The following is a 14,909-nucleotide window of genomic DNA, read 5'->3' on the forward strand; positions in this document are numbered from 1 at the left end:
AAAATGTCTTTTGTTCTTTGTCCACTCGACTTCTGCCCCCTCTCTTGGTGTCAACTGTGAGTCTACATTCTATGCAAAGCAGTTCCTGAATACTGCAGGCTGCACAGACCTCGCATTTTCCCGAACTTTTGTATCATAGAGAATATATAGTGTATATTACATTTAACTATAGAAGTAAATTATACATTGCATCAGGTTATTCCATATGTTTTAGCTTATTCTCCCCAATATTCATAGTATTTGTTCTGGCCTTCAGGGCCTTGAATTTCTTAGGCAGTTTTAGTCACATGAGGGCAATGGTAAAAAATCTAGGAAGAACAAAAACTACTTCAGATCTAAATTAAGTCAACAAGTAATCCTTAAGCAAGTCCTGAGAGTTAGTCTGAACTTTCATGGCAAATGAGGAAATATATTCAAGACACAAAGAAACTGAGCTGGTGTAACAGGTAGGAATTGAATCTGACTCCACTGAAGATCTGGTCTAAAGCTTCATCGTTTTTACTCTCCATTGAACGTTTTACTGGAATCCAAATACTGTGTGTTTTTGTGTATTTTGTGCCTGTGTGTATGTGTGTAGCTCACTATTCCAAGTTTAGATAATCCAGAAAAATAAAGGCATTTCTGTTTAATAGTAGCCCTAGGGTTAATTTATGTGTATCTTTTATTCAAAATCAAGAGGACCAGAATTGATAAATATTTTATCTGTAGAAGTCACAGACAAAATCTTCCAACCAAATTAGGATATTAAAGTGAACTGCAGAGACATTCTCTTATGCATACAGTCAGGAGATATTTCATTCATATTTATACTATCACGTACAAGGCTTAACTATATCATTGCTTTCTTGTCATATGTAATGTAAATTTTTTCAGGGTAGGGGTAATGGCTTTTGCTTACGCTCATTTTGTAATCTCAAATGGAACTAGAAGAGTGGCAGCAAAGCATAATTCATAGAAGTACATTGTTACAAACATGGATGATATTTAAAAATTTATTTTTAGCATATGATTTTTTTCTCTGAGTGAACCTATATATAACTTGAATATTTAAAGTCTGCAAGAATATTCTAATTTCATTTTATGATGCTGAATTAAATTTGTCAAGTATATTTTCAATGTTTTTACACACTTATATGTTCCCCTGGCTATGTTATCTATCAATCATCTATTGATCCATTTATGTATCTTTATTTACATGCAGAAATGGAAATACGAAGAGAAAAGATCTGTCCCCACTGTTGCTACTAATGAGTGCATGATTTTTACCCTAACCTTCTGTGTTTAAGATAATGTTCAGGACCACAGGGAAAACACTGACATTGAAAAGTCCTGGCATATATTTTAAAGGTCTTACTTTATTATCAATTCTAAATACAAATTTGTTTCATACTATTAAGAATTTTTTAGTTCCAATTATTTGTTTGTTCAAAAAACAATCATCTTATACTATTTGAGTAGGTGTTCATTTTGAGGAGAGGAATCTTTTTTTTTTTTTTTGGTATTAGGGATCGAACTTGGGTCCTTGCGCTTGCTCAGCAGGTGGCGAAACCACTGAGCTAAGTCCCTGGCCCAAAAAGAGGAATCCTAGACTTTCAAATCTAGAAGGGAACCTTGGAGACATTCTCATTCAACACTTTATTCTAAATGAGTCGCGTAACTTACTTGAAGTTACATGGATAATTAATGGTGGTGCAGAGAAGAGAACAATCCAGTTGGCCTCCTTCTTAGGCCATTTCTCTCTCCCTCTCTCTTTCCCTATCAATTTCAATGAATGGATTTTAATTCTTGAAAGAATCATTGCAATAAGCAACCTAATTTATTCAGTAGGTCACTAATGCTTTCCTCCCTTCTTTGTCCCTGTAGCTCTCTTCAATCTAATTCCTGTGGGGCTGCGTGTGGTGGCCATTCAAGGGGTGAAAGCCAGCCTCTATGTGGCCATGAATGGTGAAGGCTATCTCTACAGCTCAGTGAGTATCTTGCACTGTGTGTGTGTGTGTTGTGTGTTGTGTGTGGGTGTGTGTAAACTGGTGCTGAGGTAATGAAGGAGCCATGATTTTAGGGAAACAATTTGGAAATTTAAATCATTTTTTAATTCAGTTTTTCAAGATTTGAATGCGTAATTTATAATTTAGCATGTTAAAGACCAGGTCCTATCGAATGAGAAAGAGCCAGTTACTCTCCATGTGATGTAAATTCTCTACGTTTAGATTCTTCTTCTAGAGTGTGCCGCATCTTTGCACTGTACCTTTCTGTTTAATTCAAAGAGTAGCACGTTTTTCCTTTTCTCTGTTACCCATCCTTCAAGCACAGAAGATGGCTCAAGAAGGGTCATTCTTGGAGTTTTCTGAGAATCTTCTTCATCTTATTGTGAGGAAGAATTTTCAGAATACATTGTGATTTTATTTGTATTTCATCAATCTGTAGCATCTAGTGTGTCATATTCTTGGAATAACTTTAATTCAAAGGCAGCACTGGATTAGGGGCAGGGATATGTGTGTATCATTTACATTTCAGTTACTATCTGGATGACCCTTTGGATAAATCTCTTTCTCTATTTGGTTTGATTTCTGGGGTTGGCCATCAACTTGCCTAACATCTCTTTCAAATCGAAAACTGACAAAATTGCATAGCTACATTGTGAGCACCGATAGAGCTTAAAGTACTTAACACTGTTCTGATGCTTATCTCACTCTCAAAGTAATAATTTATGCACTGAGAAAATGTGGCTGTGTCGAATGTTGTATATACACATTTCTGCTTTCTCATGTAAGAATTGCCCATTTGTAGTTAATGAAAAACATTCTGCAGAATCACAGATACAGATTTCCACCCTTAGTTTCTATGATCTCAGTACATTATATGAGATTATTTAGAAAGTTCACATATGTCTAATTGAATGTGACTTACTTCTTGGATAGTTTTATAAGGCTCTCTCAATATTTCAATTAAATGAATTGCTGGTGTATTATACTTGCTTATTAGCAATACATCTGCCATACATATTAGAATTAAAGACAATGTAGTTTGTATGTTCTCAGTGTAGACGTACTAAATGAATGAGATTATAGCTATGCTATCAGCCCTGATCTTGTCAATACACATTGTACACATGTATTAAAATGTCACACTGTACCCCATAATCATGTACAATTACTATGTGTCCTTTAAAACAAAAATATACTTTAAGAAGAAATTAAAGTTACTCTTTTACTTCTGAACACATTCAGATCTAATATGTATTCATATACTATATGTGCACATATACATTTTCAAGTCACTGCTCAAATAATACTTAAAGATAAATATATTTTCAAAGTCTGAAGCATTCATTCATTTGTAGTGTGTCATTGTTCTATGAGTTCTTCATGAACAGTGGTTATGAATGAATTCTTAATGAATTATATTCCCCATACATGTGGAAAAGGAAGAGAACAAGTTGTTTCAAGCAATCCTAGTGAAACTTTACAAAAACATTTGAAAGCAATGACAGCTAAAATTTGAAGATGGTTGAGATAGTCTTTGAGAATTTACTCATCCAATAAACACCTAAAGGTAGACCATATTACACACATGATATTTAAAAGGTCGTGAAAGGTAGAGTTCATATTATTGGAGTAAAACTGATGGCCAAAGATTCAGGGAAAAGAAAAATATATAAAATCTGACAAGTGCATTGTAGGCTGTACATGTTTGTGTGTGTGCATGTGCCTGCGCGCACATGTATGTGTGTAGAATGGTGGGAAAAGCAGGAAGATTTCATCTTCTACATCTTTTTCAGAGATAAGTTCTTTCTCTCCTTGTTTTAAACGGGGTTAGGACCACCCATGGCAGTGTGTGCCTGTAGTCCCAGCACTGTGGAAGTCTGAAGCAGGAGGATCTCAAATTGAAACATATCCTGGGCAACCGAACGACTTAGAGACTTAAAGAAAAAAATCGAAAAGGGCTGGAGATGTAGCTCAGTGTGATGGCCCTGGTTTCAATCCTCAGTAACAAAAAACCCAGAAAAGCAACAAACAAACAACAAACTCAAAAGTGGATTAAAACACAGGAGACTAGAGCTCTTAGGGTAGAAAGGATTTTAAGAAACTGTTGAGATTTTGACTGGATGAACTTATTTGTAATAGAATTAATACCTTGATAAAGCCAATAGTCACATCCTGAGTTGCCTGTTTGGGATATCTAGATGTTCAGTTCTCCTCTCTATGTAGACTTGCCTCCTACTGAGAATCACAGTACTTGCTCTTGCCTATGGTATTGTGTGGTACGAAGAATATTTTTTTTTTTTTTAAATGAGAGTGTAGCATCACTGCCATTGATCATCCGGGTCTCTGCTTTCAGAACTACCTTCTTTCTGGCTAGGGCTAATTGGGGTAAATACTGGTTCTCAATTTTAGACAAGGAGCATAGGCCTGAAGATTCTGTAGTAGGACTAACGGGGGCCAATGTTGGAGTATAAAGGTCTCTTCCTACCTTGTGCCACTGCTGCCCTGGGTGTCCTGCCACAGCAGGCAAGCAGGGCTGGAGTCCTCTGCAGAGTAAACCCTGCTGTTAATCTTGGCTATCTCAAGGTGTGTTTATATGCATGAAAGCTTGCAGTCCTTTGAAAAGCAGTTTCCTATTTCCTGTGAAAATTGTAGTTGATCACACCAAAAAGAGCCTAAATTGTGGTCCACAGGGAGAGGTTTTGCCTGGGCAAACTAAAGAGGCCCTAAAAAGCTGATTGAGAGTCCAAGAGACATTTGCAAATGATAACATTTATCTAGAATCATTTAACTGCTTTTCATTCATATTTCAGCCTGAAATTCATGCTCTCGTTACTTCTGATTTCCTCTTCTTCACCAAGAGACAGGAGAAGAGTAAAGATGAATGACTGTTGAGAAGCATAAAACTAGAGTTTAAGATCTATTCTACCCTGGAAAATCTATGTTTTAATAGGCCAGTTTAACTCAGGTACATTTGATGAAACTGTTGATGTGTCTGGATTCATTTTTCTCATTGTAGCTTTTAGTTTTTTAATATACATTTTATTTTTTAAACTCTGTTGCATTATTGAAGTTTCTATTCTTTGTGAATTCGCCTGTTTATAAACTGAAGCCATCTATCTATTCTGTCAGTGATTATGCATATTTTTATATCCATACATAATTACATAGTTTGAGAAATTTTTTGTGTGTGTTTCTCTTGTCCTTCCAAACAGCTCATAATCTTTAGGATATTTTCTTGGCTATTTACGAACACTATTACTCTTTTTTTCCCAATTTGCTTCATTGTACTTTCAAATAGTTATTCCAGGTAGTCATTAAATTATACCATTTTTTATAATAAATTCTGTGGATATGCTTTGTGTTTGTGCGTATCCAATTGGTCTGAGTTTACTTTCTCATCTATTTTGTTAGTTGTTTTGTAGATGAGAATCTGTTAATTTACTTCATGTAAATGCCTTCCTTCACTTTCACATTTGAACTGCAATTTTGATTCCTAGTAGAACATTATTTCCCCCCAAATTCAGAAAATAATATCCTATTGGCTTCTGGCATCTATTCTTGATTGTGGGTAGTTTGCTGCCAGTTTTGTATTCTTTCCTGGGTAGGTAATCTCTATGGAAACTTAAAAAATTGTTTTCTCTTTATACTTAATGTTCTTCAAACTCAGTCTGTGATTTGGGATGTATTTGTAATCCACACAATCATTTTTCTCCAATTCTGGAAAACTTTAACTCATATCCTATATACATTTTCTTTCTTTCTCATGCTTTCCAGTCTCTGGTGCTGGCAATACTTATACAATTTGAGTTAGAAAATTCCAAATTCATTTCATCTAGCATGTACACCATCTGTTTTGTGATTTCAATCACAGTGTTTCTTGTTTTTTTATGATGGATGGTTTCTGTTGCATATCTTCCTGGTTTGGACTTACTGTTTTCTCTTTTTATTATCTGGCTTCCCCACTTTTTACAGAAAGCTATTAATTCATCTATCTCTCTGAGCTTTCTTAACATACATTGTCAGACTTTGAATTCGTATTTTAATTACTGATTAGTTTTCTTGTAGTATTGGGAATGGAACCAATAGATTTCCCTGTGCTAGGTAAGCACTCTACCACTCAACTACACTACCAGCCCTTAATCACTGGGAATTTGTACCTGTACAAATTCATCATGGTAATCATTCATCATGGGGAATTTGTACCTGTACGTGATATATCTTGGTGCTTGTCCATTCTCATTCCCCTGCCTTCCCTTCACCCCTCCACCCCTCTATTTACAAAAGCTTTGTTTCTATTTTTCCTTCTCTTCTCTTGTTTTGCTTTCCTTTCTTTCCTTTCCCCCATCCTCCTTCTTCCCCTTCCCCTTTTCATCTTTTCTTCCTATTTCACATTATCTATTATACATTTTAGTCCTCATTTACACTTTCAGTTTCTAACACCAGAGAGATGATTTGGTATTTACATGTGTGTCTCAGCAGCAGGAGTTATTGCTAAGATGGTGAGACCATGCTGATTTTACATTGAACCACTGAGTCAGGGATTACTGAGAAACATGGAGGGAATTTCTGAAGAAGAAAACCAGAAAAGCTTGCTATTGAGAACTCTAAGGAGAGGGCATTTTATACTCAGAAGGAACACCAGAGGAGGAAGTGCCTGTTTACAAAGTATGATAAAAAATGACAGTGAATATGAAATTTCAAAAAAATTACAGTACAATACACTTTACTATTAATTTCCTTTAGACTACTTAACCCTCTCTTCCAACAAGCTTATTCCATTCTTATTGCCACTTTCTAAAGGAGTTCTGTAAGTTCTCTTTCGTGAGTGTCCGTAGCTGCACTCTCGTGGCTACTTTGATGCCCTGAATCAGTTCAAAACATTTACTTTTCATGGTCATTTTGACTTTGGGGAAGAGCTGGAAGTCACTTGGTGCCAGATCTGGTGATAAGGTGGATGGAGATGCACTGTGATGATTTGTGACCCTGCCTGCCTATTGGATGCCATGCAGCAGGAGTATTCACTGTGTTTTTGATGACACATTGCAAAAACATGTATAGAGAGGACTTCTAGAATGCTTGAAAAAGTGGACAGAATCATGAGATGAGTGTGTGTGAAGAAAGAGAGAGTATGTTGATGAGGATTAAAGGCAATGTGTTTTTCACTGTGATACATTTTTAATTCAAACTTTCACTGCATATTGAGATCACATTTTGTACTTTTCTATAATTTTTACTTCCCTGCCATTTAAATGTCCATATTTTTCTGTCATTCACCAGTCAATAACAATTTTCACAACTTCTCTAGGCAAAATTAACTTCCATGTTTTGCACTTTGATAGCACATTTACCTGTATTTCTTTTTTTCTTTCATTAGAATTATTTTAATCCTTGTCTATCCCTTCAGATGCCAGGTCTTCATGTTAGGAGTCATAGCTCAGACAGATTAATATCTATGTTAACAGTTAAAAATTCAATTCGATGTGGAAGTATTTGTTAAAGTCTTGTTATATGCATTGATGGAGGCATCATCCGGTTTAATTCTGGCAATAATTTATTGGCCATCTGCTCTTAATGGCCATTTTAATAATTTTCCTGATTGTGGCTCTACACACTTTTTAATTTCAGCTATTCTCCTTTCAACATCTGTGACTATTCTACTGATACACACAAAGCTTGCTAATTAACACTCTTCCTGATTTGAGGATTATTTAATACTGTAGTTTTCTTTTTTTTTCTTTTTTGTTTTTTGGAACCAGTGATTGAACTCAGGACCTTGCACTTGCAAGGCAGGTGTAGTACCACTGAGCTAAAATCCCAGCCCTTAATACTGTAATTTTAAAAACAGGTATCACCATACTTCCTCCTCTATAGTGAATGCTTACAAAGACATCTTCCAGGGAAACCACTTGGTCATCACAGTTCATCTGTTAGTGAAAGATTTCTTTGCACCCTGAAAATAAGTGGTAGATTGTTTTAAACAACTATATTTAGAATAGAAATATAAATCTGTTATTTACTCTGAAATTTGCATTTCTGTATCAACTTACTTTCTCATGTAAAGTTTTAAATTTGGAGCTATATTAAGAACTATTACTCGAGATAAAAGGTGGGAGAAAGAAAGATAGGAGAGAGGAGAGAGAGAGAGAGAGAGAGAGAGAGAGAGAGAGAGAGAGAGAGAGAGAGAGAGAGAGAGAGATTTAGCCATTAAAGCCAAATGAAACATGGAACTTGGAGGTTAATGACACCTGAATAGAGAAAAGTTAAAGGGAAGATTAAAAGGCTTATTCAGTAATTGTATTGTTAAATATTCAATTTAGGTCATTAACACAACTTTATTTCTTCTCATTAACTTGTGATTTCTGTAAATTTTATATCATTTCTTTTTCTTCTTAATTTTTTGCCATGACACCAATTTTCTCTTTCACTTATATGTATTCATTACTGAAATTGGAGTATTCCTTTCATCTAAGAGGAAAAAAAATGTATGGAATCTTGCCAGCAAAAGAATCTGGCAGTTGTTACTTGCAAATATGTAATATGGGTTTGTTTTTTTTTTCCTGGTATTGGGGATCAAAGGACCTTGGACTTGCCAGGCAGGGTTAGCACCACTGAGCTACATCCCCAGCCACCCCTCTTTTTTGGTATGAGTGTGTGTGAAGGTTAAATTATGTTTTCCCACAATGAATCAATGCATCATCAGACTTTCAGTAGGTTTTGGGTTTTAAAGGCAAGCGTCCACTTTTACAGCATATCACATTTTACATTTGATAAGAGTTTTATCTACCTTTCTTCATTCTTTTTAAAAATTGTTTTAATGTCTTACCTATCCTATCTGATATGAGCTCTTTGAATATAAGTATGATATCTAATATAGACTAATAGTTGTCATAACATTGTAAAGTTCCATTCCCATGTGACTGCATCTGTTAAAATCTTCTTGAGGATTGATGGAGGTGTTAGGCAATTTAATTCTAGCACCAATTCATAGACTGTCTGGTTTTAAGGTCTTTGAAATAACTTTTCTGATTGTGATTCTGCACACTTTCCAGTTCAGCTACAAATTTATCTTTGAATAGACTATGTATGACTCTTCTATTGTTAGTAGAAAGTAGTAGTGGTTTTTTTCCAAGAGTTTATTACTTCTGAAAAATGTTAATATGGTATCTCCAGGGCTAGAGTTTAACTGTTAAAATTAGCAAATATGTTTCTAGTAACATTTTTTCATGTAAGAATAAAAGCAAAATTCAGCTTCTTAGAGCAACACTAATGAGGACCTTCAGGTTGAATAGTTGAAGATGATACCCAATTTTACATTTTTCCTTTCTGTCTTGCCATTAAATATATTAGTCATATTAGGCCCAGCCCATTAGCTCAGGTTGTCATATTTCCAAAGTTTCAGTTTGGCTTTTTTTTTGGTACCAGAGATCGAACTCGGGACCTTTTGCTTGCGAGGCAGGCAGCAGCACCACTGAGCTAAATCCCCGGCATCCAAAGTTTCCAGATTGTATTCATGCAGTATATATTAAGTATTATATAAAAATGTGAACTGTAGAAATAAAACTGAACTGACTCAGGTCTGTAACTTGCCTTTTTTAATGAAAAAACTGAGAACATTTCTTCACATTCTGGACTCTGTACCCTTATATGTAAAATTGTAATAATAATGGCAAGGCCTGCTTTATAAGATGGGAAAAGGACCAAGGGTTGGAAGGAGCAAGGAAAGATGGGAGGGGTAGGGGACAAAGAAAAATAAAGGAATTAAGATATGTTATGTACATGTGCCAACTCCCCATGGTAAACGTATTCATTAATTAAAGCAAAAATGTACTCATTGTGTAAGACAAAAGTAAATAAAAGAAAGGAAAAATAAAATTATGATTTGGATTAAATGGAAAGATACCTGAAAATTCCAAGTAGAGTCTGTAGCACTGTCCATTAGTATTATCAGTAAATAATAACAGTAGTAGCAGTAGATACATTAAAAATGTTCAGTGTATCCTCAGTCAGTTTCTTATCAGTCCTTGATGTTCATGTGGGATTAGACTCATATTTAGATGTATAGGTGGTCCCAGTTCACAGAGTCCATTATCTTTAGCCAGTCTGGCCATTGAGGATTGGTTGCAGAGTATTTCTCAGCTAATTGGAGCCAATTAGCTTAATGCTCAAAATCTGACATTACCTGAAAGAGCTACTTCATTTATTCATTTATTGAATTGCTTTTAGGGTTGAGAAGATAAAAGAACTATAGCCATCTTAACACTGTAAGAGTCTAAGTATTATTCCCAAATGCAGAAGACAAAAGGTCTGAGTTAAAAGATGTAGCAAGTAGGTCTTCTTCACATTCTTTGAATTTGCATACGGAGACACACTTAAAGCTGGCCCTACCCCTCAGCTTTTCAGATACACAAGGCAAGGGCTACCCTTCTTGTATAAACCATATTTTTCTTTAACCTGATAAACTGATAGGGAGATGAATAGTTTTTAGTGTAGTAAGATTTTCCTAGAAAGCTGACCTTCCATTTATTCCATGTCCTCCTTATTCTGTGGGATATTATCTGATGGCTTCCATGTCCATCAAGGTCATGACCTTGCTATGGCTTTCTGGTCCAGACTGGTTTCCAGAATATATTCCTTGTCTTTATTCTGCCTTCAGTTGCTTCCCCTCTCCAAAACCAGTGTAAAAGCTAGTAGTCTTCATATCTGAATGTGTAACAAGAAAATATCAAAACATGGGATTTAAATATTAAATGTTATATTTAAATATTAAATATTATCAAATATTAGCTATTAAAATATCAAAACATGATCGATTATTTTTTCTTTATTCTCCCCAGCACCAGCCAGGTTTTCAACTCCAGGAGACAATTCTTCTTAGTATTTCTCCTTGTGTTACTCACCTGGAGGAAAGTATATTATATATATGAAGTCTATGATGCATGCCTTTCACAGACTTCAGAGAGATAAAAAATGTAGGAAATTATGTATGCTAAATGCAGAAGGAAAATCAGTAGATTATTGAACTTTCATTTTTAGAATGATATTTTTTGTCCTTGTTATTGTTTTGTTTCTGGTGCTGGGAGTCAAACCCAGAGCCTCACTCATGCTAGGCAAGTGCTCTAACAATTAAATATACCTCCAATTGAGATTTGAATGGAGTAGGGAAGTGGCATCTGAAATGAACAGACATTTCTCAGACAAAGAAGTAAAGGCAGCAAATAAACATATGAAAAAATGTTCAACATCACTGGTCATTTGAGAAATGCAGATAAAAACAACACTGAGATTTCACCTCACCCCAGAAAGAATGACTGTTATCAAGAAATCAATAACAAATGCTGGCAGGGGTGTGGAGAGAAAGGAACCCTTCTCCATTGTTGGTGGGAGTGCAGACTGGTGCAACCAATGTGGAAATCAGTATGGAGATACCTCAAAGAGCTAGGGCTAGAGGTCCCATTTGACCCAGCTATTCCCCTGCTGGGTATCTTCCCAAAAGGATTAAAAGAATCACACCACAGTGATACATGTGCACCCATTTTTATAGCGGCACAGTTTGTAATAGCTAAAGCTTGGAAACAGCCCAAGTGCCCATCAACTGGAAACTGGATAAAGATGTGGTTTTTTTATAAAATGGAGTACTACTCAGCCCTAAAGAATGAGAAACTAGAGACATTTATAGCTAAATGGATGCACATTGAGGCAATACTCTTAAGTGAAATAAATAGGACACACATGTGTAAATACCGAATAGTTCCTCTGGTGTGAGAAACTGAAAGTGTAAATAAGGACTAAAATGATTAAAATGAAGGAAGTTATTCTTGTAACCACGTCTGCAGAGAAGTTGGCTTTTGAAGAAGACAGCACTGAGAAAAAGAAGCTTCTCAACCACACACACTTGGCCAAAGAACAATGGTAACCCGTCCCTCCCTTAATTATCTCTCTTCTACTTTCATGGCCTTTTTTTTTTTTTTCTGGATTCCACTTGTGAAAGAAAACATGCAATAGGGCCAGGGATTTAGCTCAGTGGTTTCGCCACCTGCTGTGCAAGGGCAAGGACCTGAGTTCAATCCCAGGCACCAAAAAAAAAAAGAAAGAAAGAAAACATGCAATAAATGCACGTATGAAAATATCACAAATAAACCCATCATTTTATTTAATTGATGTGCTAATAATTATTTTTAAAAAGAGAAAAAGCAAACAAGAGTAGACAGAAGCAGTCCACAAAGTCCCACATTCTTGTCAACCACATAGCCTACTGTTTTTATGATGTATCTAAAGTTTATTTCTGTGAAAAATGAAAATCTAGAAGTTAAGATGGGGAAATGGATTAGATACATAAAAATGTAAGGGACATATATTTCAGCCAGCTCCAACTGGAAAGAAAGAACTTTATTTTGAGGCTAGTGAGAACATCAGCCTCCCTGGAAGCATCGGTGTACCCTGGTTCATCCAGAATAGTTCCAGGCTACTTTATGCGTGATGTCGTAGTGTAATTACTGATAGCACTTACTTGCCTTCAAAGGGGTTTTGGATTTGGGTTTGAGTAACAGCACTGCTGTTATTCTATACACACCTTAAATATGATCCTACATAAGACTCAGTGGGTAAGTTGAGGTGTCAATATGTGCACAAAACCTCATGAAACTTGTTTGAAAATTTTCTCTTTTGATTTTTGTTCCCAAAGCCAAGTTTTAATAACAGACTTTTGAAAGTCACTTTTCCGTGTTAACTAAAAATTGCTATGAGTAGGAAGTGGCATAATAATGGTTTACAGAGATCAGAAGTTTAAGTTTTCTGACATCACTAGAAGGCTAAAGATAACAAGTTACATATTTTCCTTCAGTGATTGACCCCATAGACTCACTAGCAAACACTCACCTTGTTTCTCCTAATGATACAAGCTGACTCCTTTATTCCCAGCTAATGTGCACATTGTAAACAGTAGAAAGGGACACAGAGGAAGAGATGGAACTGTACCAGGAAGGGGTGTGGTTTCCCAGAAGTTCCAGATAATGTTTATTTATGAACCATTGGATAGAACTGTGTCCTATGGCTACCTGTAGGTGGAGAGCAGGGTAGTGCCTACTTTAGTTTTTCATTTTAAGCTACATACTTTGCCATTTCCATCAAAACTGGACTTGTCTTATCCTAGACTGGTATAATGAATTAACAAAGATGAGAGGGCTTAAATATGGACTTTTATTTCTCCCACTGCTAGATATTGGTAAATCTAGCTTGGTTAAGTTCCAGAAAGGGTTTATTGGTTTGTAATTGGCTATCTTCTTGCTATATCCTCAATAGGTGAGAGAAAATGATTCAAGCTCTCTCTGTGTTTATAAGGGCAACAATCCCATTTATGAAGGGCTACATCCTCAGAATTTAAGTCCTTAGTAAAGGCTTCATCGCCAAATACTATCACATGGGGCATCAGGCTTCAACATACGAATTTTGTAAGAATACAAGCATTTAGTTTATAGTGAAGTTTGTTAATAATAAGGAGAGAATGGCTATTATCTGCCAGCTGTCACCCACTTCAGAACAAAATCTAACTGTACATAATGTAAAACTTTAGGAAAGAGAGAGAAAGTGAGCTGACTGAAGAACAGATATGCATGAATAGTCTCATTTGGTTGCATCAGTTCTTTTGAATCACCACAAATATTAGTTGGAATATTAATGAACTTCTATTATGAAGCAAAATATTGAACTCTAGAGACTACAGGGAAGAAAGATTATCTCTCATTTTAGTTAGGTCCAAATAGATTAGAACTCACCTGGGACTTGGACAGAGTTTTCATAGCAGATTGCTGGATATTTTATTTGAAATTTCTTTGTAAAGTTAGGGCAAGGATGAGTAAGGATTACTACTGCGACTTTCATTCTGCCTATTCACTAGATGCGGAGTTCTTTCTGCTGGGAACAGAAACCCACAGTGGACAAATAAATTGCAATGATTCTGTACAGGTGTGTTTTTTGGCTTCCATGTGCTGTTCTCAACATCGAAGGTCAGCAGGGTTTTCATGGTCCTATTTTAAGAATACTCTCCTTATTTAGAATTAGTGATGTGGCACACAATGCCTTAGATGTTGAAAATAAGAAACATTTTCATTACTGTGGCAGAGAAAACCAACATGTAAACAAATAAATATTAGCATTCATTATTTCGGATTAATGCAAGAGATCAATACATTTTTGTAATAGAAAATAATAGAGGAAACAAATTCAAAAAGGATTCCCATGAAAATTTCCTTAAGGAGATGATACTTAATCTGAAACCTAAAGGACTGAAAGAAGAGAGAATCATGTAGTAACCCAGGACAGAGTGATATTAGCAGAGGGAAGAAATGTGCAAAATATTCACAGGAACAAAATGCTGGTAATCCCATGGGCTGCCATCCACTCTACTATGTCTTTTTATTTTTTCATTTGAAATGCCAGTTCTAATATTCATTCATTTTACTTTGTTCACCTATTCAATTTTGAATATTTATATTTATTGTGCACTGATTGTTATTATAGATGCTCTAATTATAAGAGAAAATTAAGCACTCTTTTCACACTATAATCAAGATTTAAAGGGTTAAATATAATTAAAAGGGAAGCAGGATTATGGAAACATTATGTTTGTGTCTTGGTATAAAAATTTAAAATTTTTGCTGAATTTCAGGATGGATTTCTGTTATTTGCATTTTCTTTGTATTTGAATGTTCAACAGAATCCAGGAGTAAGATATATATTTAAAATACTTGTATGTGAAGTGTTTTCATTGTTAATATGTTTTAGAGATTTCCTGAAACATTGTTGGTTATTTTCATAAAAAGACCTTCATTGGCATTATATTCAAACTTTAAGTAGTTCGATTGGTACCCTAATTCATTTTTTTTTGGCACTGGGGATCAAACTCGAGACCTTGCACTTGCGAGGCAG

At 35.4% G+C, this 14,909-nt stretch overlaps 1 protein-coding gene across 3 annotated transcripts in view; it reads left to right on the forward strand.

Moving 5' to 3' along the window:
* Fgf12 (fibroblast growth factor 12) overlaps positions 1 to 14,909 on the forward strand; it is a 533,909-nt gene that overhangs the window by 365,388 nt on the left and 153,612 nt on the right. For all 3 annotated transcript variants that reach the window (XM_004834772.4, XM_087187006.1, XM_004834770.4), the window contains one exon: positions 1,864 to 1,967. In XM_004834772.4, the coding sequence (XP_004834829.1) occupies positions 1,864 to 1,967 (104 nt within the window). The remainder of the gene's footprint in view (positions 1 to 1,863; positions 1,968 to 14,909) is intronic.

Source organism: Heterocephalus glaber, unplaced genomic scaffold (genome assembly GCF_053883595.1).
Source record: "Heterocephalus glaber isolate CG9 unplaced genomic scaffold, H.glaber_assembly_v1.0 deba00001504, whole genome shotgun sequence".
NCBI classification, from domain to species: Eukaryota; Metazoa; Chordata; class Mammalia; order Rodentia; family Bathyergidae; genus Heterocephalus; species Heterocephalus glaber.